The sequence below is a fragment of the Equus przewalskii genome, chromosome 8, assembly GCF_037783145.1.
Source record: "Equus przewalskii isolate Varuska chromosome 8, EquPr2, whole genome shotgun sequence".
Classification (NCBI taxonomy): Eukaryota; Metazoa; Chordata; class Mammalia; order Perissodactyla; family Equidae; genus Equus; species Equus przewalskii.
In genome coordinates this window covers 64,839,017-64,864,756 of record NC_091838.1, presented here as the reverse complement: position 1 = coordinate 64,864,756, position 25,740 = coordinate 64,839,017, and the positions used below count along the sequence as shown (strand labels likewise).

The 25,740-nt window shown below is 35.9% G+C and overlaps 2 protein-coding genes across 7 annotated transcripts in view; one reads left to right on the top strand and one right to left on the bottom strand.

Annotated features, from left to right (window-relative positions):
- The window catches only part of MTBP (MDM2 binding protein), an 81,584-nt gene extending 66,341 nt beyond the window's left edge, over positions 1 to 15,243 (bottom strand). For 3 of the 5 annotated variants that reach the window (XR_011543166.1, XM_070630923.1, XM_070630922.1), the window contains exons 1-8: positions 15,038 to 15,236; positions 14,144 to 14,224; positions 9,135 to 9,208; positions 8,887 to 9,038; positions 7,208 to 7,266; positions 5,499 to 5,643; positions 4,057 to 4,174; positions 754 to 888 (exon numbers count right to left, since the gene is read on the bottom strand). Coding sequence is in view for 4 of the 5 variants with exons in the window: in XM_070630923.1 (XP_070487024.1) it covers positions 754 to 888; positions 4,057 to 4,174; positions 5,499 to 5,643; positions 7,208 to 7,266; positions 8,887 to 9,038; positions 9,135 to 9,208; positions 14,144 to 14,224; positions 15,038 to 15,155 (882 nt within the window). In the remaining variant the exon portion in view is untranslated. Of the gene's footprint in view, positions 1 to 753; positions 889 to 4,056; positions 4,175 to 5,498; positions 5,644 to 7,207; positions 7,267 to 8,886; positions 9,039 to 9,134; positions 9,209 to 14,143; positions 14,225 to 15,037 lie in introns of all 5 variants that reach the window. The other 2 variants (XM_008533413.2, XM_008533414.2) reach the window with 2 other exon arrangements.
- Positions 15,244 to 15,395: 152 nt separating this feature from the next.
- Positions 15,396 to 25,740, top strand: part of MRPL13 (mitochondrial ribosomal protein L13) — a 44,334-nt gene continuing 33,989 nt past the window's right edge. The window contains exons 1-2 of one of the 2 annotated variants that reach the window (XM_008533410.2): positions 15,396 to 15,557; positions 19,538 to 19,661. In XM_008533410.2, the coding sequence (XP_008531632.1) occupies positions 15,531 to 15,557; positions 19,538 to 19,661 (151 nt within the window). In that variant the 5' untranslated portion in view covers positions 15,396 to 15,530. Of the gene's footprint in view, positions 15,734 to 19,537; positions 19,662 to 25,740 lie in introns of both variants that reach the window. The other variant, XM_070630927.1, reaches the window with a different exon arrangement.

Here is a 25,740-nt window from a genome sequence, read left to right as displayed (position 1 = left end):
CATCCTTGTAACTTTATGACCATTATGTTTCGCATAATTCTTGAATTGGGTCTTTAAAAGTGAGTTTTTAAAGTTCTTCTATGTAAATACCTCTTCTTATGTTATTTTTCCATTGTGGAAAAAAAGCAATCACCCCTTTTTAATTATTATACTTTATAATTACTTGCATTTTAAGAAGAAAACTATGGAGATATGGGACAAGAACTAAGATTTCTTAAACTGTAAATGAAGCATGTCAAGTACTATAGCCTACGTCGGATCCTAATCTCTTACCTCATTTAACCCTCATAATAACTTTGTAAGATAAGTCTGTTATTATTGCCTCCATTTCACAAATAAGTTAATCATCTACACAAAGTTATGCTATCTCATTGGTAACAAAGTCAGCTTTCAAATGCAGGCTGACCTAACATCAAAGCCTGTTCTCTTTCCACTGTATCAAACTCTCTCCAAACTGAGTCTTAGAAAGGTCACACAGGCAAGTCCAAACAAAAGGTAGTTTCAGGCCTATGCTGATCTAAGGTTAGGATCATTCCATTTTTTAAAAATTCTAAAACAGTGATCATTTTGCCAACATTTAATGGTGCTACTACAGTATAATTTAAGCACTTAATTATAATTATAATAAAAGTTACGCAAGTGAGCACGCTTAAGCACATATGTTAGTAATGTTAATTTAGAATTCAAACATATCTTATAGGAACAAAAAAATGCATGAATGGATAGTTGCAAAATAAATTAAACATAGATTACCTTTGGCAAAATATTCTTATCCTTTGATGATATCATCTTTTTGGCAAGAAAGCAAGTATTTAAATTAGATGTACTAAAATGTTTAGGTGTGACTCCCTTTAAACAAAACTCAGGAAAACTAATTTCACATCCAAACTGAAAAGAAACCAAGAGAACGCAGTTACAGACATCATGAATAAAGTGACAAAGATTAACACATCTTATCGCAACGTAAAAGTTGAGAGGAAAACCATATGTAAATTTATTTTCGTTTCTTCAGCTCAGAGAGTGGTTCTTCCATACATGGACACATCCTTCTTATGTCAACTTACACATGGATTTTTCATGAAAAGCTCTCCTTGACCCTTCACCAGCTCACAAAAGTATATTAAGCACATTCTATGCAACCACAGAACCAAACAACCTCCTTTACATATACTTCTATCTGGTTTCCTATCAGTCTGAAAGTTCTGCAAAAACAGAACCTGTATGTCTTATTCACCACTAGATCCTTACGACAGCGCTTCACACACGGTTTGCTTTCAACATAAGTTACTGAAAAAGATCAATTCCTGCAGAAGTAGTAATAGTAGGGGTGCTAATAATCGTAATGGTAACGACAATGATAGCTAACACTTATTGAGAAGTGACTCTGTGCTTTAAAAAATTTCATCCTCATAAGAATCTATGAGGTGGGAACTATTATTATCCCTGTCTTACAGATGAAGACAACTTGGCAACAGGAGGCTAATCATCCAACATGTCACACAAAACTAGCAAGAAACAGAGTTGGGATTTGAAGGCAGACAATTGAACTCTAGAATCTACGTCCTTAATCACTACAATGCCTCTAGACTAAGAGCTATTCCCCCCCAAAGAAGTGATTTCAAATTTTAAATGCATCCTATGGCGATATGGACATTTAATTTCCTATTCATAAAAGAACAAAAGAATCATATGAAAAGAACTCTGCCATTATTTATCTGTCTGTAAATACGCAGTTTCAGAAAATACATGCAAAAGCTATTCTCCTAGCTAATCGTATCCTGCACTCTTCCAGGTGCCTACATGGTTTGTGTACATTAAAACCACTCATAGAGAGGGTTTACCTGCAGACTTTACCTTCCCAAGATAAGAAAGACAGCATTCAAACCAACAAGAAGGACCCAGCCACAAGAATTACTGTTGTCGTCTTATAGGTTTAATTAAACCACTATTAAGGGTGACTTGAAAAAGGGGAAAAAGATCTAGTAATTAGTGCAATAAACATTTATAGGAACTCAAAGGCCTACTCATGCTCCCATGTCACCCTGAACAAATATTAAAAAACTTAGTTTTGTCTATGTACAAAAATATGTAAACACACAAATACATAAAATATTAGGAAGACTTATTTCAACATGGACACAACTTATAAAAACCACCAAACATATTCATTCATAATAAAAGATGCCAAATAGACCTGGAACCCCATAGAAATTTAAAATTAGAAGGGTCCAACTAAGCTAGTATTCTCATCTTGTAGCTGAGAAATCTGGGGTCTAGTAAGGGTAAAAAAAATTGTTTAAAATCAAAGAACTGGTTAGTAGAGGGCAGAGATCACCTAGGTGGTATTACAGGTAACAGAATACATTCTAAGCAGCTTACACATGCAATAAAACAAAGCAGCTTGGATAAACAACACAAACATAACTAATGTCAAATTCTATGTTTTTAAAGAATATTACATTCTAGAACTGCAGTGTGCAAAACAGAATCACAGTGACTATTTAAATTTAAATTAATTAAAATAAAGTTAAAAATTCAGTTCTCGCATTGAAGTTGTCACATATAAACTGCTCAGCAGCAATATGAAGCTAGTGGGCTACTGCATTAACATAGAGATAGAGTATTTCCATTATCACAGAAAGTTCTCTTTAGATAGTGCTATTCTAGAACACCTTTAGAAGGTACATTTCATTAAGATTCATTTAAACTATCTGTGTTGTGGACAGCTAATCTTCGACAAAGGAGCTGAGGGCATACAATGGAGAAAAGAAAGTCTCTTCAACAAATGGTGCTGGGAAAACTGGACATCCACATGTAAAAGAATGAAAATTGACCACTCTTTTTCACCATTCACTAAAATAAACTCAAAATGGATCAAAGACCTAAAGATTAGGCCTGAAACAATAAGTCTTCTAGAAGAGAATATAGGCAGTACACTCTTTGACATCAGTTTCAAAAGAATCTTTTTGGACACCATAACCCCTCAGACGAGGGAAACAATAGAAAGAATAAACAAATGGGATTTCATCAGACTAAAGAGCTTCTTCAAGGCAATGGAAAACAGGATTGAAACAGAAAAACAGCCCACTAATTGGGAAAAAATATTTAAAAGTTATTTATCCGACAAAGGGTTAATCTCCATACTATATAAAGAACTCACACAGCTCAACAACAAAAAATCAAACAACCCAATCAAAAAATGGGCAGGGGACATGAACAGACATTTCTCCAAAGAAGATATACAGATGGCAAATAGACACATGAAAAGATGCTCATCATCACTAATCATCAGGGAAATGCAAATCAAAACTACACTAAGATATCACCTTACACCTGTTAGAAAGGCAAAAATATCCAAAACCAAGAGTGACAAATGTTGGAGAGGTTGTGGAGAAAAAGGAACCCTCATACACTGTTGGTGGGAATGCAAACTGGTGCAGCCACTATGGAAAACAGTATGGAGATTTCTCAAAAAGTTAAAAATAGAAATACCTTATGACCCAGCCATCCTACTACTGGGTATCTATCCTAAGAACCTGAAATCAGCAATTCCAAAAGTCCCATGCACCCCTATGTTCATCGCAGCATTATTCACAATAGCCAAGTCATGGAACCAACCTAAGTGCCCAGCAACTGAGGATTGGATAAAGAAGATATGGTGTGTGTGTATATACAATGGAATACTACTCATCCATAAAAAAGGACAAAGTCGTCCCATTCACAACAACATGGATAGACCTTGAGGGTATTATGTCGAGTGAAATAAGCCAGACAGAAAAAGACGAACTCTGTATGACTCCACTCATAGGTGGTAATTAACATATAGACAATGAGAACTGATTGGTGGTTACCAGGGGAAAGGGGGGGGTGGGGGGAGGGCACTAAGGGTGAAGTGGTGTACCTACAACATGACTAATAATAATGTACAACTGTAATTTCACAAGGTTGTTAACTATCATAATCTTAATAAAAAAAATAAAAAGATAAACTATCTGTGTTGTAAATGAAGTCGAAAGGCCTGCTTTGCAAGCTATGATAATTGAGAAATCCACTTACCTTTCTTTCCCATATCTGAATCTTTCCCCTCCATAATTCTTTTGAGTCAATAGCGTTTCTGACATCTTCTAAAGATACAACATTAGCAGAAAGGTATTCTGCAATTTTCTGACAATTTCTGTAAATAAAAGATTATGATAACTAAATATAGGGTTTTATATTTTACTTAGATTTAATGATTACAGTTAACTACAAGACAAACAGGGAAAAAAGCAAAGTTTATATCACTGCTTTTATCTACTTTTTAAAATATTACAGAACACCCATTAAGTCAGCCTCTGAGATGCTATCACACGTTCATTTCATCCCAACATTCCCAAGGATTAAGAGTAATTGCTTTTAATACTACAGATGAAGAAATAGGTTTTCCTCTTAACTATTTATTGGCTTAAATGTGTCAGTTACACACACACACACACACACACAGACTCAATGCAAGTTCCTTATCTTAAAAAGGAAAACTCTCGTAAATTGTTCCCATACACTTTTGCATAGAATTCCATAATAGTACTTATCACAGACTATCATGACTTGGCATTCCCGTTTTTTCCTCATTTCAATAAAAAAGATCAAATCTCACTTTCTTTTTTTTTGGTTTTTCAAGATAGATATAGTCTTTTTTTTTTTTTTTTTGCTGGGAAAGATTCACCCTGAGCTAACATCTGTTGTCGATCTTCCTTCTTTTATCCCTCCCCAAAGCCGCAGTACACAGCTGTATATTCTAGTTGCAGGTTCTTCTAGTTCTTCTATGTGCCGCCACCACAGCACAGCTACCAACAGCCAAGTGGTGTGCTTCCATGCCTGGGAAGTGAACCCGGGCACCAAACCTGGGCTGCTGAAGCGGGGCGTTCTAACCTTTAACCAGTAGGCTATCAGGGCTGGCTCAAATCTCACTTTCTTAACTTACCAGCATCTATTGCTGTTAGTGCTCCCTAAACACTTGTTAAACGAAAAAACTCATGAAGTTAATAAATCCCATTTGAATACTTATTTAAGGATCAAACTATAATAGAAAATTGATCCTTATTAAAGTGTCATAAAACACAACAGTATATATTTATTTCTATATTGGTACATAAAACAAAAAACAAATATGACATTACAAATCCAGTGTTATCTATGTATCCATGGTATTCATGGTGTTCAATGGACAAGACAAGCATGTTTAAAAGCACAGTGTGTTTGGAGAATTAATGCTCAATAAGAGTTATAAAACAGCATTGATAATATCTACTAAAATCTTAAACATATCAGAAATACAAGGTATGAAATAAGAAAAATCTAGATTCTTCTCAATAGTTAAATCTCCAATCACATTATGACATAAAACTATCTTATCACATTAAATAAAATATTCAAATGCTAAGTCTATTAAAAGCAGGGTAGCATGTTGTAAAAACAGACAACACAGACAGTAATCAAATATGAATAAAGAAACTTACATTTCACAACGATTTCCTGCTATAGTAATTTTTGCTGAATACCATTCCTTTAAATGTTTTAATGCTCCTACAGTAGGTAAACAGTCTTTTAATTTAGGAGGATCTTTGTCAGACGGCAACAGTAGTATATCTATTATTGCTCTACCTAGAAAGAGAAAAAGGAATTTTTGTAATTTTTTAAAAATGTTAGATCTGACTTATCTCAAAATAGTACCTGGAACAATTGAATTTTATGTTTATTTAGAAGATCAAGGAGGATTTCAACTTTAATTACTGAAATTCTTCAAAACAATACACATCTTTAGAAGTTTAAAAATTTTAAATGTTCATCATTTGATTTAAAGCCATATTATCTTGAAATAGCTAGCATATGCCAGAAAACAATGAACTATATTATAATTACTTGCCAATTATGCACCAGTGGTTAATTATACACATTGCTCCTGAGATCATCAATGCTATTGTTATACTGAACAGAGGAAAAAAAAAACCTGTGCAATTTCATTACATTTTTCTATATTTAATTTTGTTATACAAAAGGGAGTGAATTAGCATAAAACTGTAATATTTAAATAAATTACTTCTCTTTTTAAAGGACAATAAAACTCAGAAAATTCAATTATACTGACATCATTGGTTCCTGAAAAAGAAAGATAACTTCATGAAACTTTAAATCTTTTTTAATTTTATAAAATTATAAATTTACTGAAGGACCATAAAAATCAAAATAAAACAGAAGCCAGATAAAAATTTGATAATGAAAGTACTCTAATTTGCCAAAACAACAACTGTGTATTTCAATGCATATTTTGAATTTCACACATTTCATTTAAAAAATTGATGTTTATTTACCAACGTATTCAGTTATTTTCCACATGGGACCTTTTACACCAAAATATGATCTTGAATATAAGGATTAAACTGTGAGGTATGAAGTCCTTTATGGTAACCACATATGTTTTACTCATCACTGTATACTCAGCTCCTACTACAATGCATGACATACACTAAACACAATAAACATCTGCTTAATAAATGACCATCAATATTAAAAATATTCAGAAAAGAAAGTTCTTCAAAAATATTTGTGGATGTCGAATTGTACCAAGCTTTTGATGCAAGCTGCCTGAGTAACACAAAGATTAGTTTAAGACAAAAAACAGTTTTAAGAACAGTATAACGCACTATTTCATAAAATATGCTTTCCACTATTGGAAAAAAAGTGGGTTCAGTAAAAAGATTGCTAAGTGCTTCTTTTACCGCACAACTTTCTATTTGATAATGAGAATAGTGACTTCACACCAATAAAAGAATGTTATCCAAATTATGCAGGTTAAAGAACTTCTTTTTCCAGGAGTTATTCATGGGACTAGTGTTCTATAGAACATACTCTATAAAACAAAGGTATACAGTGCGAAGATTCTTCTTCAGTAATAACTAAATAAGGACACAGAGATAGGTACTTAATTTTCTAAGTTCTAATCTTTGTCTCACTAAATGAAAACAATTAAGAGAACCATAATGTCTTGGCAATGTACTTTATTAAATTAGTGCAGTACGTTTTGTCTCAACTTCAATTAAGAAATTATTTTTCATTTTGAATTTCAAAATTAGAAGTGAGAACACTAGCACAGAGACTGAACTTATTACTCATTCATAGAAGGTGTAAAGCAAGATACTAATTATTGAAAGCAGTCATAAATTATTACCAGGAGCAGGAAGTTTGTCTGATAACTGATGCAAATTTTCCGCAGATTCTTCATATAGACTAAAATAAAAGGGAAACTTAGAAAAAAAACCACATATACATATTACATACAATCATAACAGGTAACAGTAATTAAATGGATCCATGTCCCAGACACTGTTAAGTATGTTAGAGGCACTATCTCATTTGATCCTCATGACAATTCAATGAAGCATTACTATACTACTACTGTTACCTTTAATTTAAATAAATTGCCTAAAGTCACATAAATAGGAGGTGTAGAAGCTAGGATTCAAACCTGAGTCCAAGTTCTGAACAACACCCAAAAACAAACAAATAAGAAAAAAAGGAAAAAAAACTCCCTAAATTACATCTAGTATATTAAATGTAAATTATAACTAATAGAACAAACATTTTTCTGAATCCTAAAAGTAAGGTGTTGCGAAGTGTTTAATAAAGAAGGATATTGGTTTTCTCTGGATGGCATATAACAGCCCTGACTGGAAAATATGATGCCCTCCTCCAATTCTTCAAAACCTATTAATTTTATCCCTAAGATGAAATTTTTTTCTCAAAATAGTTTATTATATAGCATAAAGGTACTTACATCCTATTATAAACCCACCATTGTCTAAAAGACAAGGCATCTTATGGTAAAGTATAGTTTTCAAGCTCCCTCTTGTGGAAACAATTATTAGATCACTTACTAGAAATATTTACTTTTACACTCATCATCTTTTAACAGTGGTGGGAAAACAGAAGGAATGGTAAAGGTACCTTAAAGATCCTCTGAAAGGATCTCAACACTTTCCAGATGAGAAAACAAAGGACCAGAGAAGTCAAGGGACTGGCCCAGGCATTCGACCAGAGACCACCCTCACTAACCCCTGGTTCAATGCCCTTCCCACAGTTCTACAATGCCTCCCTTCACTAATCAGTACAAACAAACAGGATCGGAAAATAGAAATACGAAATTTTTAAAGTCTGCAGCAATTTATAGAAATATGTGAATTATAATATGTGAATACTACAATAAAAGTGGTTTTTTATAATGAAGTATTATGGAAGACTAAGGTGAAGGGTATTAATTATGAGTCAGAGATGGAATATTTCATGAATGGAAAAAATTTATCATCACTTCTATCACTTGGATCAACTTATATTTTGTACCACAATTCAAAAAACCTAAAAGTGAACTCAATCATCTATATCATCCTCAAAAATTCCTTATGGATTTTAAAGGTAACTGAAATGCTGAAGATGCATATAAAGTGAAGAAATCATCTATCTCAGCCTCAAATAGCAAAATGAACATGATGATTTGGTTTGAATGCCAGTTACCAACCTTAAATAAAGTTGCTATTCAAGCTCTTCAAGTATAATATCAGGCAGAATTTATCTTTAAGAAAGCGACATATTAATTATCACTTTTTATGATTCTTGCAATTACATAAGCTTAAGAGGCTACTCATTTTCAGATACAAATTTTTGCATTTTAAAGAATTTTACTCAATAAAAGGCCCAAATTGCCTAATGTCTTCCCAAATGAAGATTTGAAAATTTCAATTAACTAAAATTCCCTTACTATAGCTGCTAAAATATCGAATCTTCATACTCATGGCTAAAATACTATCTAATGTTACATATTTTAAAGATATCATAAAAAGCATATAAGCATACTCAGCCAAGGATAATGATTCCCTGCTATTACTATCTTCTTCCTCAAAACAGTCAACAGCACTCAAACATTCTTCAATATTTGTTTGAAGAACATCTTCAATTTCATCTTTTTCCGTACCAAAATGTATCTCTTCCCAGTCAGAACTACAAAACTAACATATCAAAAGATTGCATTAAATAATGGGTTCATGAAATTTTTTGTATTAACAAAGACATTTACCAATGACTATTTTTTTTACTTCCATTACCTGATAAAATCCATATATTGCCTGCACTGCAAAGAACCACTTCTTGGAACCAGGTATACCGCCCACCGAACAAGCTTGAAAACAAAATCATGCTTATTAGAAGAAAGGCATACCACAAATAAGCAAATGTTATAGCATATATAGACAATTACATAATTTTGATATATATTACATAGTTCTCCAAGTGATATATAGAGAGAGATATATATATGTATCTTCTATATACACCTACACAGATTTTCCTTCACTTACTATGGGGATATGTCCCAACAAACCCATCATCAGTTGAAAATATTGTGAGTTAAAAATGCATTTAATATAGTTAACCGACTGACCATCATAGCTTTGCCTAGCCTACCTTAAACGTGCTCAGAACACTCATATTATTAGCAAATGCTTGGGAAAACCATCTAACACAAATGCTATTTTATAATAAAGCATCAAATATCTCACGTAATTTATCGAATACTGTACTGAAAGTGAAAAATGGAATGGTTGTGTGGGTACAGAATGGCTGTAAATATATCAGTTGTTTACCCTCCTGGTTGTGGGGCTGACTGGAAGCCTCACTGCCGCTGCTCAGCACCACAAGAGAGTATCTGCTGCATATAGTTAGCCCTTCGCCGGGGAAAAGGTCACAATTCAAAATTCCAAGTAAGGTTTCTACTGAATGCTATCGTGGTTAGGGAATAGCATTGTTAGGCTGAAAAATCACATCATAAGTCAACCCACTGTGTAAGTAGGGGCCCACCTGTATCTATCTATCTATATACATACAGATATATTACATGGATCTTTTTAAAATCTCTGCCCAAAGAGCAAAATTATTCACTTGCAATGAATACTTTGTTTTAGTCACAATTCAAAATCTATTTTAATCATTATTTCAAACACTAAAACTTACGTTAAAGATATTGAAAAATACACCCATTCAATTACCACTGAGTCACACAAAACCATGCAAGTCATTTTTGGGAAAATGACTCCCTCTTCAAAGATCAGGAAGGTCTTGTTCAACCTGGCTAGACAGAGAGGGGTTAAAGAGTAACTATAACCAAAAGTTAAGGAAGATGCTCTTCTTGGAGATAGTAATACTACGGGGCTATGAAATTAAGGTCACCCCAGGGCGTGTGTCAGAAGAACCATGAAGAATCTAGAGCTATGGCTAGAAACTGGATTCAAAGGAGGGGGAAGGAGAAATGTGGTAATTGAGGCTTAACTCATGGAACCTGGGTAAGATGCTAAGAGCCTATTACAACTATCTGACAACAATCTCAGCAAAAGACTTTATCTCCTACTTCTTAAGAAAATAGAAACTATTAGATAATAACTTCCATAACTTCCTGTCAGCAAACATATGACGTACTTGCATTCCCATTAAGTCTTTCCTCATTCCTTCCTGTTAACACATAAGAGGCACTGCCCTTCCAACAAGGTTATCCCTCAGACTTCTGCCAGGACCCCAGGCCACTCATTATACTACCTTTCTTGCATCTTCAATCTCTCCTCCACTGTCAGTTCCTTCCTATTGGCATTTAAATTTGCACAAGTATTTCTCAAGTCATTAAAAAAACAAAAGAAGATCTCCTTTAAATTCACCTCCCTTTTCCAGATACTATATCTCTTTCTTTATTCTTCAAGGATAAACTTTCTGAAAGCGCTGTCTACACTTGACTGTTTCCATTTCGTCACCTCTTGTACTTCCCTCCAAATCTATTTCAATCTGTTTTTTGTCTCCAATATGCCACTATAACTCCACTCACCAAAGTCACCCATAACTAACATGTTACTGAATCTAACAGACTCTTTTTAGTTCTGTTGTTACCTGACCTCTCAACATAAGGGTAAGAAAGGAATCAAAGAGGACACGGTTGACTACTTTCTCCTTAAAACACTTGGCTTCTGTGCAATCTATCTTTCAGGCTGCTCCTTCTCGTTCCTTTAAAAACTGGGGTTCAGTTCCTTTAAATACATACTGGGATTCAGCTCGAGATTTTCTGCTATCCACAAGCACTCCCATCCTCTCTCATGGCTTGAACTGATGTCTATATATTGATGACTCTGTAATATTTATCTCCAGCCTTACCCTGTCTTTAGAGTTCCAGACACATATATCCAACTTTTACAAAACATTTTCACTTTGACATCTTACAGGCAACTAAACAAGTTATAAATTGAACATGTCATATTCTCTCAAAATCTAATTCTCTTATCTCACTAAATGCCACCATCTATACTACTACCCAAGCCAGAAATCAAACATCATCCTTGATTCCTTCCTCACTCTTCCCTTCTCCTAAATCATACCAATCCAACACTAAGTCAGATGGGTGCTACCTCCATAATTTCCTTCAGATCTATCCACCTTCCTCCAGCCTGGCTGCCACTCTCATTGCTTAGCTGGTCTTCTGCAGCAGCCCCCTTACTTTCTTCTAATCTGTCTACCATACCATAGCCAGAATACTTCCATAGCACAGACCTGATCATGTCTCTTCCTTCACTAAAGCCTTCAATAGCTGCTAATTACCATTAGGAAAAAATCCAAACACTCTGACGATTTACAAAGTCCTCTACATAGCTATGCCTACACCTCTCCAGCCTTATCTCATTTACAATCACATTGCATTTCCAGTTCCTCAGACTTGCCATGTTATTGAAAGCAACAATCCCAGCATGGTAGGAAACTCAATACAGACAGTTTTTTCTTTGCATGGTTCCGATCTGCACAGATTTCAATTACCATGGTTTAAATAATACCAGTTCCCCCCAAACAGGGTTCAAATCCCAGTTACTGTGGTTTATTAATGAACATAAAGTAAAACTTCACTGCTAGCTTCTCAGATCACAAATCACTACATAAATAGAAGATGTGTATCAGGATCAATGACCAACCACATTACTATTTTCAAAGTTTGTTGCTGAGTGGTCACTGCACATCTGTCATTCAGTTCATATAGACGGCAAAAGATTTAATCCTGTTGCCTCCTTGTCTCCTAGTGATAAATCCATGTGATATTCCAAAATGAATAATAGGAAGAAGGAATTGGCAAAAGAAAAAAGAAAAAGACGCAGCACAGCAAAAAAAACCAATAAGTAATAACACTGAAAGTGATACTCAAGCTTACAAATGGATTCTAGAAATAGCTGCTGTAACAAAAACAGTGTGACAAAAAGGATGACGACGTCCCAGAGAAAATGATGCTGGCAAAAACCTTTGCATTAAAGGAACTCAGAGACATTTCACAACATTAAAATTGGAAAGGATAAAACATCGGAGGCTAATACAAACTTAGGAGTATAACAATTCACCAAAACACAGAAAAGATGCTCACTCTGTATCATAAGTTATATGGTGATGAGAAGGTAGCCAGCACTGTTCAAACTACTTGATAGCTTTTCATAAAAAAATGCAACACTAATTCTCAACGTTTCTGAAGTTTTAAACTACAGCATATGAAATAAATATTAGTTCTATGTTTTTCCTTTCCTCTACATTTATAACCAATAGTAAGAATTTTTAATGTTTCGACAAAAAAAATCTCATGGAACATTTGTAATTTTCCCCATTGATTGTTATATTAAGGATGGCTTTGCATGGCTTCAGCTTGCACATTTATAGGGTCCCCCATTACCATACAAACAAGGACTGCCTATAAACTTCTATCAAGCCAGCCCTGGTGGCCTACTGGTTAAAGTTCTGCGTGCTCCACTTCAGTGGCCTGGGTTCAGTTCCTGAGCATGGAATCACACCACTAGTCTGTCAGTAGCCATGTTGTAGTGGCAGCTCACACATAACTAGAAAAATTTACAACTATACACAACTATGTACTGCGGCTTTTGTGGGACAAAAGGAAGAAAAAGGAGGAAGAGTGGCAATAGACGTCAGCTTAGGGTGAAACTTTTCCTGAAAAAAAAATGTGTATATATATATATATATATATATATACACACACACACACATACAGAGAGAGAGAGAGAGATTCTCAATAAAAAAAAAAAGAAGAAGAAACTTCTATCTACCCAAATGTAAAGTGAAAGTTATCATGAGAACCTCTAGAATACTGCCAACAGCTTTTTTACATACACATTTAAGGCAGAAATGAAGGAAAATCTTTCTTGCAGTAATAGTAGTACTGACATAAATTACACCAACTTAAAAAATTAATGAGTACTACTGGGACTTGGCAAACAGGATGGGGCAGTATGTACATATTAGAAATCACTTCCCAAAGGTGATAGTTGAAACCCCAGAGACAAGAGGTTCTCTAATGAAAGAAAAGGGAAAGGAAGAGACTGTGCAGTCATGAGAACTACAAAGTTAGGAAAACAAGCATACTCTCCCTGCTATGTGCAGAAACCTTCAGCTTTGAGGCCTTGGTCTGTTTTGGTATCTTCATTTTCTGCGCCTGTGAAAGGCACTCAGATAGAAGCCAAGAAGTAAAAGAGAAGATAACTATCAAAGAAGTAAGTAAATGGATTTGTATATGCCAATAGAGACCCAAGGAAAAAAGATTTTTATAAAGGAAGGGGTGGTCAAAAAAGTCAAATACTTTGAAAAAGTTAAGATAAGAATGGAGAGAAGACCACTGTATTTAACAATTATGAAGTGCTTTTCAAAGAATCAGTAAGAGGTAAGGATGAAAAAAAATGGTAAGGAAACGGGTGTAAGAGCATTAATAATGTATCTGTACTCAGGACAACATTAGAAATCCTTCTTATAATGCCACAGTACCCTATTTTATATGGAGCTAAAGATGGGCAAGAAAATCTCATAACAGGAACAAAACTCAAGCAGAGAACCTAAAATAATTTTCATAATTTTATGACATTCAAGCATCAGGAAGAGAGGGACAGTGTCTTTTCCGGTTTTGTATTTCCTTAATTACCTCCCTAGCCCAGTGACTTACACACAGTCAACAAGTATTTCTTGTATTCCTAAGTGAACAAATTAAGTTCAGTTCCAACACAAATGGCGTGCCAGAGAAAAGAGGGGTTTATAATATACTTACCAGGGAAAGTACTATCTTCCGGATTAATGGAAGCACTAATGCTTCTTTTCAGGAGGTCATAAACATTTGCTGCAGTTAAGTCTGAAAAAGAAAGACTAACTCAATGCCCTCAAGAGTTACGTAATCTAGTGAAATTCCAATTTCACCATAGGAGATTCTCAAGAATATGTTGTACATAAAAGAACTATGCTCTGTTCAAGTTTTGAAATAACAAATCTTAAAGCAAGCAGAGAAATAGGAAAAGCTCACTGTTTGCACATGCCTGTCAGTTAACACAAATCCAAATTTCCCCCAAAAGAATAATTTCAAACTGAGAAGGGAAACCCTGTCACAATACTCTATACACAAGCACACACTTCCTCTTCAAAATGCCTGCTCTATCAAAACAAACAAAATGTAACACAGACAGGAGCACCAAAAAGCAATGTAATCTCAAACCGTTAAAATTGTTTTAAATTTGTCACTTGTTTTTTTAACTTAATTTATGAGGGGATGTCTCCTCCGATTAGGATGTAAACTCTAGGAGGGTAATATCCTTTGCCATAGTGCTCCTTTCTGTATTATCTGCATTTGGAACACAGGAGGCAGAAATGCCCATTGAATGCATATATTTCCAAAGAGAAGAAATTCCATTAATAAGGCACAGAGAATCTATTCAGTTAAATTTTCACTTTGCCAAGAACTTCTGAGCGCTGGAATCTTACATCCACAAATTTATCTCTATTTTTCCAAGAAAATTATGATATTTTTCAGCCTTTATTAGTCGATCCCAGATACAGTCCAGCTTCCTAGGATAACTCGATGTAGGTCTCTGCCCAGCAGAACTTGATCACAAACTCAAATTTCCTCCCCTCTCTGCAAGCTGTTCCCGCGCTTTCTCAGCCCAGGGCTTACCCGGCTGCTTCTCGGTACCCTCAATGGAAGACGCCCCTGGCCCATGCTCCGCCTCCTCACTCGCTACCGACGGGAGTTTTCCTTCACCCCAGATCACAAGGAGCAGGTACCGATCCATCTCCCCGGAGCCGAGCCTCTGTTTCAGGTCTCAGCTTCCACATCGAAACAGCCGCGCGCTGCTTATGCACTTCCGGTTCCCTTTTACTTGGGTCGGCTGGAAATTGTGGGTTCTCGGTTGGTTCCCCGCAGCTATCCCAGCAAGCGGGTTATTTTCGGGAATTATTCTCTCAATAACTGCATTAGTCTGTCCTTTCATGACGAAACTGCTACAGTGGGAAGATTGGAGGGGACCCAAGAAAAGCGGCGAAGCAGACGAACAGCCGGCTGACCTAGGAACTGTCATGCTTGGCTTTATGTGTTTCCCGCCGGACCAGTGATGCTGCGGGACTGGCCTGGGATCCTGGACCAAAGACTGTCGCGCTAGTGGGGAAACATGTCGAGTTTCTCCAGGGCGCCCCAGGTGAGCTTGGCCTCCTGTGACTTGATGGGATTCATTACACTGACAGAAGGAGTTCAATGGCTCCGGCGGGTTGAGTGAAGCTGAGATGGCAGGAGCCGAGTCTTTGGGCCAGGAAGTGCCTTGGGAAAGCACAAACGAGGATAGTGATTCTGGCCACCGCTTGCTCTCGTTCACTGGTAGCCGTCCTCTCCTCTTTTCAGTCAGCCCTTTTCATGTGTTTTGTTTCATGTGTTTTTTGTTTTTTCCCGGAAGGAGTGTTAGGAGAGAAGGTCAGAAAGGTAATAAGATGAGTCACATACGGCATTGTAGACCATTGTAAGAATTTGATTTTTACTGAGTAAATTGAGGACCTACTGAAGGTTTTTGAGCCAAGGAGCAACATGATCTCACTCAGATGTTAAAAGGAGCACTCTGGCTGCTGAATCGAGGACAGACTAGCTCAGAGATGGGGATCGGTGGAAGATAGAGGCAAAGAATCCATTTGGAAGTTCTTGCAGTAATCCAGGCTAGAGATGATGGAGGCACGAACTAGGCTAGTAACAGTGTCGTGTTGGAACGTGGTCAGGTTTGTTGAAGGTGGAGCCAATAGGATTTCTTAAAAGATTGAATGTGGGCTGACAGGAAAAGAAGAAAGAAGGATTACTCCCAGGTTTTTTGTCTCCACAACTTGAAGCGTGTGCCATCAACTGAGATAGGCAAGGCTGAGATTGAAGCAGGTTTCTGGTGAAAGAGCAAGAGTTCAGTTTTGGATGTGTTGGTCTGAGATGCCTCTTAGCCCAGTCCTGCTCCTGGTGTAATTCCTTCTTTGGACTAGTACTTGTCCCTGATGAGGTAAATAAAGGAAGTAAAGTTAACCATTTAAAAACTTCTATAGCAATTTGATATTGTGCAGTATTTTAATTTTTTTAACCACTTTTTTTTCTATCAAAGTATCGGTCTGCAATTGATTGGAGAAAAACTAGTATTTTGCTACGTATGGTTTAAGAAACACTGTAGTGCAGATGCCCAGTGGGCAGTTGGATACAAGTGTAGAGTTTTAGTAAAGAGGTCCAGGTTGAAGATGTAAATTAGGAAATCTTAAACATACAAATGGCATTTAAAGTTATGGGTCTGGATGAAGTCTTTGAGGAAATGAGTAAAGAGAAGAGAACAGGACCAAATCCCGAGTTCTGGGACATTACAACATTTCAGAGGCAAGAGATAAGGGGAGAACCAGCAAAGGTGGGGGAAAAACCAACAGAAGGTGGTGTCCTGGAAATCAAGTGAAGAAAGAATACCCAGGAGAGGGGAACGATCAGCTGTGTCGAAGACTTCAAATTGACCAATGGATTTAGTAACATGAAGGTCATGGTAACCTTGACAGGCAGTAGAGTGATGATGTTGGGTGCGGGAAGGCAAAAGCCAGGTTGGAGTAGGTTGAAGAGAGAATGAGGGGAGGGGCTGGCCCCGTGGCCGAGTGGTTAAGTTCGCGCGCTCCGCTGCAGGCGGCCCAGTGTTTCGTTGGTTCGAATCCTGGGCGCGGACATGACACTGCTCACGCTGAGGCAGCGTCCCACATGCCACAGCTAGAAGGACCCACAACGAAGAATATACAACTATGTACCGGGGGGCTTTGGGGAGAAAAAGGAAAAAATAAAATCTTTAAAAAAAAAAAAGAGAGAATGAGGGGAGACAAATTGGAGTAAAAAGTTTGAGTAAACTCAAATTGGAGCAAACTCTTTGGAAGAGTTTAGCTACAAAGAAGAAAAAGTAAATGAGTCAGTACCTGGTAGGGAAGTGAGGTCAAGAGTTTCTTTTTTCTTTAACTTTATTATGGAGAATTTCAATCACATATAAAAGTAGATATTGCCCAGTTTCAAAAAGCTCATAGCCACTATCATTTCATCTGTACCCTCATTCTCTTCTTTCCTTATGAATTTGAGGTAAAATCTCAGATTAATATTTCATCAGTAGATATTTCAGTATGTTCTCTGCAAGGTAAGGATTTTTTTTTTTAATTTTTATTGAGTTAATGATAGGTTACAATCTTGTGAAATTTCAGGTGTACATTATTGTTTGTCAGTCTTGTTGTAGGTGCACCCCTTCACCCTTTGTGCCCACCCCCCACCCCACCTTTCCCCTGGTAGCCACTAATCTGTTCTTTTTGTCTACATTTTTAAATTCCTCATATGAGTGGAGTCATAGAGAGATTGTCTTCTATTTTAAATTCCTCATATGAGTGGAGTCATAGAGAGATTGTCCTCTATCTGGCTTATTTCACTTAACATAATTCCCTCAAGGTCCATCCATGTTGTTGCAAATGGGACGATTTTGCTCTTTTTTTCGGCTGAGTAGTATTCCATTGTGTGTGCGTGTATATATATGTACACGCACACATATGTATATATATATGTTTATACACCACATCTTCTTTATCCAATCATCTGTTGACGGGCACTTAGGTTGCTTCCACGTCTTGGCTATTGTAAATAATGCTGCAGTGAACATTGGGGTGCATGGGACTTTTGGAATTGCTGACTTCAAGCTCTTTGGATAGATACCCAGTAGTGAAATAGCTGGGTCGTATGGTTTTTTTCCAATTTTTTGAGGAATCTCCATAAGGTAAGGATTTAAAAAAAAAAATATCAATACCATTTATCAAAGCTGAAAGAAAAATTAACTGCAATTCCTTAATATTATCAAGTATCCAGTATGTGTTCAAATTTCCAATTTTCTCATATATAATATAAATACATAATATTTTTACAGTTTGTTCCTTTGGATTAGGATCCAAAATGCAGTAAGTTGCTATGTTTTATAATTCTCTCTCAATAAATAGCTTCCAATTCCTATTCCTAGCTTTTTCCTTGCAGTTCATTGAAGAAACAAGGTTGTCCTGTATAGTTGCCACAGTTTGAATTTTTTTACCAGTTCATAAGCTGAGAGTGGTAGGGAAAGGATATGGGCTAGAAGCTGTCTTTGTTTACAAAGGACATGATCATCTCTAAAAAATCAGAAGGAATCTACAAAGAGCTACCAGAATTGATAAATTTAGCAAGGTTGCAAGATACAAGACCAATATACAAAAATGAAGTGTATTTCTATGCAGTAGCAACAAACAATTGGAAATTAAAAATACAATACCGTTTACAGTGGCATCAAAATATTTGAATAGGGGTAAATCTGACAAAAGGTGTGCAAGGGGAACGAGGTAGATACTAGAAAAATAACAGGAATAAAACAGAATTGGTAAGCAATTTTATAAGCTGATTTGAGGTTTGTGATAATTAAAAACCAGCTAGCCTAGTTGTATTTTTTTCCAGCATTGTTTCGTTGCTTGTGTATATGCAAAGGGAAAGCATCTAGTTGAGGTCTTCCTGGGCTGTAATTTTCTTAGAATTTGAAGGCGCTGATGGGCACTGCAAAGATGGTGGTCTGTGCCTGAGGCAGCCTAAAGATGTCCATGTGAGGCAGTTTTTTAAATGTTAAGCTTTTTCAACATCATCCATTTATGCTCTTCCAGCTGCACTCATATTTAACTCTCCATTAGAATTAAACTACTGAATAGTCTTTAGTTCTTAATTGGCCACACATCTTTTAATGTAGTGTTTCTACTAATCTCAAAATATTTTTGAAGACCTTCATAAACAACTTCAGCTTTCATAAGAGCTTCTCATTACCCCTCCAGATATTATTCTATGTGATATGAAAAGTATAAATCATAATATAAAGGGATATATGTCTTTGGACTGTTTTTAATAAAACATAATCCATATTGTTAGTAGAAAAGCAGGCAGGAAAAACTACTGTGTTAATCTGCAGAATACTGAGAAAAGATCCCCCTTTTTCAGAAATAGAAATAAAAACATTATTTAGTGGTAGGATCTTTTTTCAAAGATTACTGACATTAACTGTAGACTGCATGTGATGGTATATAATAATAAACTCAAATATTTTCATTTTAATTAGAATTTTCTTTATTTCCTCTTCTTTTTTTCAAGCAATGGGCTACTTTTGCTCGAGTTTGGTATCTCTTAGATGGGAAAATGCAGCCTCCTGGGAAACTTGCTGCTATGGCATCAATTAAACTTCAAGGATTGCATAAACCTGTGTACCATCAACTGAGTGAGTAGCATTTTAGACCTGTCATTAGTAACCACAGTTTTCATGCTAGGATAGAATCTTGAAGAAGTTTGTGCTGTTTTTAAGGACCTCTTTATTCCTGAGAATTCTTTATTCCATTCATGGTAAAAACCTACTAGGATGCTAAAGTGAATTTGGCTTATTCATAAGGAAACCATACAGACCAGTTTGCCTGTGACAACCCCATTTTACGCCATTGCCCCAGCAAAATTATCAGTGGCCCTTTCTTTCACTCTGAGAAATATGCTGATTTGGACTATAAATTAAATGTTTACTCTTATACATGCCTCTTCATGTGGCAAAGTACATTTGAATAGAGAACTTTTGAAAATGAGCAAATAAGCTTGCCCTCTCTTCTAGAAACCTTTTCCCTCAGAAAGATATATAGAGCTAGCTAGGCATGGAAAGTTTACTTTTCACTGTTTTGAATTAATAGATTTGCTTTTCGGTATCCTTTTCCAAAACAAAACAAAAAAGTTGTTTTATTGCTAAAATACTTCTGCTTATTATAGGTAGTTTTGATTGACGTCACTTACCTAGGCGCTTCAGTCCACCCTGCAAGATCCAGGTGTCAGTCCTTACTCTTCATCTTGCTTGACCTGTCAGGATTTATTGCAGTTGATCACAGTTTTAACTTTTTATTTTTAAATACGAAATATACAAAGATATACAGATAGAGCTGTATGTATCTATCTATATTACTACAGCTAACATTTTAAAGTAAATTCACAATAATGATGATAATGAAATGAATACCCATACACTAAGCATTTGAATTGTTTCCAGTTTTTTTGCCATTACAAACAACATTGCTGTCAATGTTCTTGTACCTTTTTCCTGGTGAGCATTTGGAAGAGTGTCTCCGAGGTCTGTCTATAGGACAGGAATTACTGGGTTCAAAGGTGCGTGGGAAGCTAGTTAGTCTTCATGTGAAAGTCCTCTCCTGCCAGCAGCACGTAAGAGTTTTCATTATTCCTCATCTTTAGTAACATTGATATTTTCATTCTTTTTAATTTTGCCTACTCTGGTAGATATAAAATGCTCTCTCTTTGTGGTTTTAGTTTGCATTTTCCTGATTACAAATGGAACTAAGTATCTTTTCATTTGTTTTATTGGCCTTTTATAATTTCTTATTCTGTGAAATGTCTGGGCATGTCTTTTGCCCATTTTTCCACGAGGTTGTTTGTCCTATACTTTTTTCTAACTTTTGTTATGAAAGTTTTCACATTTTTAGAAAAGCTCAAAGACTAGAACAGTGAATTTCTTTATATCTTCTACCTAGATTACACAGTTGTTAACATTTTACCATATAATTTTTTGCTCAAATCATTTGAAAATAAGTTGCAGATATCATTATGAATATCTCCCACTAAATACTTAATAAATATATCTTAATAAATATATCTCCCACTAAATACTTCAGCATATGTCTCCTAAGAATATTTGCCTATATAACCAAAATGCCATTATCACACCTAAATGTTAACTTTTATAGCCATTCCTGGATGTATGACCATGATTTGTAATGTTATTTTTCTGGGAACTTGTATGTCAGTTTTGAAATAAACATGTTTACAGTGATTGTGAGCACATCATACGTACTTAATAAATGCTAATTAAACCAATAAATGTTAGAAAAAACTTAAAACACAACATATTTTTAAATTGAAAATTGCTTGCAATTTAAGTTTTGGTTCTAGTGACATCTTGTGGACATGAAGCTTTGCTGATTTAAGTTATATTTTATAATACAGTGAAACCAATGCAATTCGGTCTTTAAAAAGTAAATTTCTAATTTCATAGAAAAGCTCTTCTTCATTACTAGAAAAGGATGACCTGACAGGCAGCCACAAAAGCTCTCTGGTGTTCTAGCAGAATGTTCATTCATCAGTACTTACAGAATACTTTTGCAGTAATGACTGCTTGTAAGGAAGCAGAACTTTCATTCAATGGACTGGTATGCGCTATACTTTAAGAAGAAATTAGGTGACTACTTGTAATTCCATTTCCCTCAAATTTTGTAGAAGAAACAGGGAATTCTTTTCCTAGTTCCACATCATTTCCATCTTTACCTAGACCACATTTTCTGTAAAAAATAGCCTTATAAATGGAAAGTCGGTTTCCCACAACACTTCACAAAATCCAGTGGACCTATAAAGTAATTCAAATGTCATATACGTTATTCAGATATGTAACATACATGATATTTGAACTACTTCATTGGTATCCCCTCCTCCTTCTAATTAGACCTACTCTCCTGAGTTTGGGACTTGGGAGCTTTTTGAACATGTTTCTTTTTCACTGATAAATAAAAAGAAAGGGCACATGGTGATTTTTGGATTATGATTTATTCTTCATGAGGACTCCACTCTTTTCACTGGCCACAGATTAGTTAGTTGAGGAGGACTGTATGAGTGTTTAACTGGCCACAGATTAGTTAGTTGAGGAGGACTATATGAGTGTTTAACTGGCCACAGATTAGTTAGTTGAGGAGGACTATATGAGTGTTTAAAAGAAGCAGAGGGAAACCTTTCTTTAGCATTATCTAAAGTTACTATTAAATTTTCTTAAAATGCTCCTGGTCTACATGGACTGAAATAAAATAAAAGTTGCACACAGATCTCAAAGGTTCATATTAGATTATGTCTAATCTCTAGTGTTCTGCCTTGTATTATTTATTTAAATCTTTTAAGGACTTCTTAGAAAAAAAAGTTTAGGATGCTCTTCTTAAAGCTACCTAGCTAACGTGTTTTTCTCTTTTTACTCTTCAGTTAAGTGTCAGTCTATTTCAGATGTTAACAATTGCATCATTTTAATTTTGTGATCTTAATTGTACATTTATTCTTCACCTCATTCCTGGAATATCATTGTACAAAGCACTGAAGGATATTTTTGCTCTAGGTTATATGTATAATATTTACCTCTTTAGAAGTGAATATTTAGATATTATCAATAAATTTAAACAACATGGCTTGTTCCTATCAAAGCGTCTTTACGACATCTTTCCTATTACAGCATCTTTACACTCAGTAGATTTTGTGTAACCTACATGATCATCCCTTATATTGGCTGTGTACAAGTTCAGGGATGCCAAAAATAATGTTGAGGTAGGCATTTGAACATTTGTCCTTCAAGGCTAGATACAAACATAAAGGCAAAAACCAAACTTTGTTGTGTATCACTATATTGCAATAGCTGTTTTTCAAACATTTCTCAAACTGTATTTCCTATGGAGACCCAATATATAAAAGCAGTGCTGCACTGGTTGGAGGAGGGAGAAGACCCTAGATCCTTGCCCCTTTGAGTTACCTTCTTAGGTCCCTGAGATTCTATCAGATGCAGTTTAAAAACCACTGAGCTAAAGCAAAGCGCTTATAAGGAGGAATTTGACTCTGAAGGAGATAAAAAGACAAGCTACAGACTGGAAGAGAATATTTGCAAGCCACATAGCCAACAAAGGACTAATATTTATAATATATTAAAAACTCTCAAAACTCAGCAACCCACCCTCTCGGCATAGTTGGGAGTGTGTCAGTCTCATAAAAACTCTGAAAACTCAACAGTAAAAAAAAAAAATGATCTAATTAGAAAATGGGCAAAATCCATGACCAGATGAAACATAAAATAATGTTCACCATCATTAGCCATTAGGGAAATGCAGATTAAAACCACAAGGAAATATCATTACACATGTATTCGAATAGCTAAAATGAAAAATAGTGGCAACAGGGGCTGGCCCCGTGGCCGAGTGGTTAAGTTCGCGCGCTCCGCTGCAGGTGGCCCAGTGTTTCGTTGGTTCGAATCCTGGGTGCGGACATGGCACTGCTCATCAAACCATGCTGAGGCAGTGTCCCACATGCCACAACTAGAAGAACCCACAACGAAGAATATACTACTATGTACTGGGGGGCTTTGGGGAGAAAAAGGAAAAAAATAAAATCTTAAAAAAAAAAATACATCTCAAAGTATTAAAAAAAAAAAATAGTGGCAACAGCAAACGCTGGTAAGGATGCAGCAAAACTGGGTTACTCATACATTGCTGGTGTGAGTGTAAAACAGTATAGCCAGCCTGGAAAAGAGTATGGCAGTTTTATAAAAACCAAACATGAGCTTACCATACAGCACATCGATTACACTCGTGGACATTTATCAAGAGAAATGAAAGTTAACACAAAAACCTGTACCAATTAATAATACCTCCACCCCATTACTCTGTATCCCCCTATCTTATCAGCTTCTTGCATATTGTTAGTTTTGTATTTGTTTATTGTCTAGTTCCCTCCACTAGAAAGTAAGATTCATTACAAACAGGGACTTCAGTTTCACTCATTGCTATATTCTCAGCATCAAGAACAGTACCTGGCATTAGTATGTACATGGTAAGTAATGAGTGGATTATTTAATTAATGGAAAAGGTGATTTTATATATAGGAGATTTTATATAAAGCAGATTTTTGGAAGAACCCAAGACTCCTACCAATCTTAAGAGATCTCTCCATCTGAATCTACACTTGCATGAGGTCTGGCTAGCTCAGACAAGTTTGAATGGTCTGATTTCTAAGATAAGAACTAGAAGCTTCTCCCGTGAAACCTAAGAAAGGAATTGAGTGGGAGGCAGAAATGATAGAACAAGCCCTATTTACATCAAAGTGACCACGAGGGATTTTTTTAAACATTTATCATGACTGGTACCTCTCTCACATAAGTGATCTACAATTAAGAGCCTTCAACAGGTAGCTTATAATCTAGCTGGAGGGAATAAAATCACGCAAAGGATAGGACAGAGAGAGTTAAATCAGATCATAAGAGAGATTCAGGCATCTTTACAGAATTAAAGGAAGTTGGTATTAGGAAAGACTATGGAAAAAGGACTGATATTTATGTTGGAACTTGATATTTATGTTAAACTTGGATAAAATTTAACAAGTGGAGATAAATTAGGAGGGCATTTCTAGTGGAAGGAACAAAGACAAAAGATTGGAGGACGTGTGTAGGCATGCCGTGTGTGTGTGTGTGTGTGTGTGTGTGTGTGAGAGAGAGAGAGAGAGAGAGGGAGAGAGAAGGAGAGGAATAGGAATAATGGGATAATGCTTCAGGGAATAGCAAGTATAGCAAGTAGTATGGCCTACCTGGTACATACAGCGGTGTGGGAAAGAACCGGTAAATAAGGCTAGAAAATCTGAGCCTATACTGTAAGTCTCCTTGAACACCTGCCTAAGGAGCTGGTACATGGTGAATTACAAAAGTGGCAAATATAATGTAGGAACAATATCTTGAGGAGGATTTCTGAGTTTTCCACAGAACCTAGCAGAAAAGAGTGCACGATGGATTAGTGAGTGATATCATTGTCTCCATATGACATTCCACCCACCGCTTATTTCCGCCCTGGTTGTAGGGAAAGGGATAAGATTTGTCTTTGAAGTCATTAGAATTGGATTTGAAGCTTAACTTTCCTACTGATTAGTTACATACTCTTAGCTGAGTTGTTTAATTTGTGATTCAGTTTTCTCATTAAAAAATAAAAGAGGTGAGAGGCAAGAGGTAGATAAAGCCAACTTAATAAGATGCCCATGAGGCTTTAAGTGTTAGAAAGTAAATATGAAATGCCTAGCTTAGTACCTTGCGTGTGGAAGATGTTGAATAAATGTTACTTGCCTTCCTCCCAGGCAATTTTCAAGGGAAAATGTGAGTTAGTTCTGGCTCAGAGCAGAGAAGGACCAGAGCACTGAGGCCGCAGGACTGAGAAGTGGCCCTGATAGTGTAACCCATGATGAGAACTTAGATTCCCTGACATAACACTTTTGAGTTTCCACTTTGATTGAATTAGTTTGAATTTTATTTGGCCATTTGATTTAGCACCTAATATTTGATTGAATTAGTTTGAATTTTATTTGGCCATTTGATTTAGCACCTAATATTATAAAAAGGAGTCAGATAAATTCAGAAATCTAAGGTGGGAATTTTCGTGAATAAACTCACAATTCTTATTTCCAAAAATTGCTTACTGAACTTTATTTTTATTTTCATTTTTTTGAGGAAGATTAGCCCTGAGCTAACATCT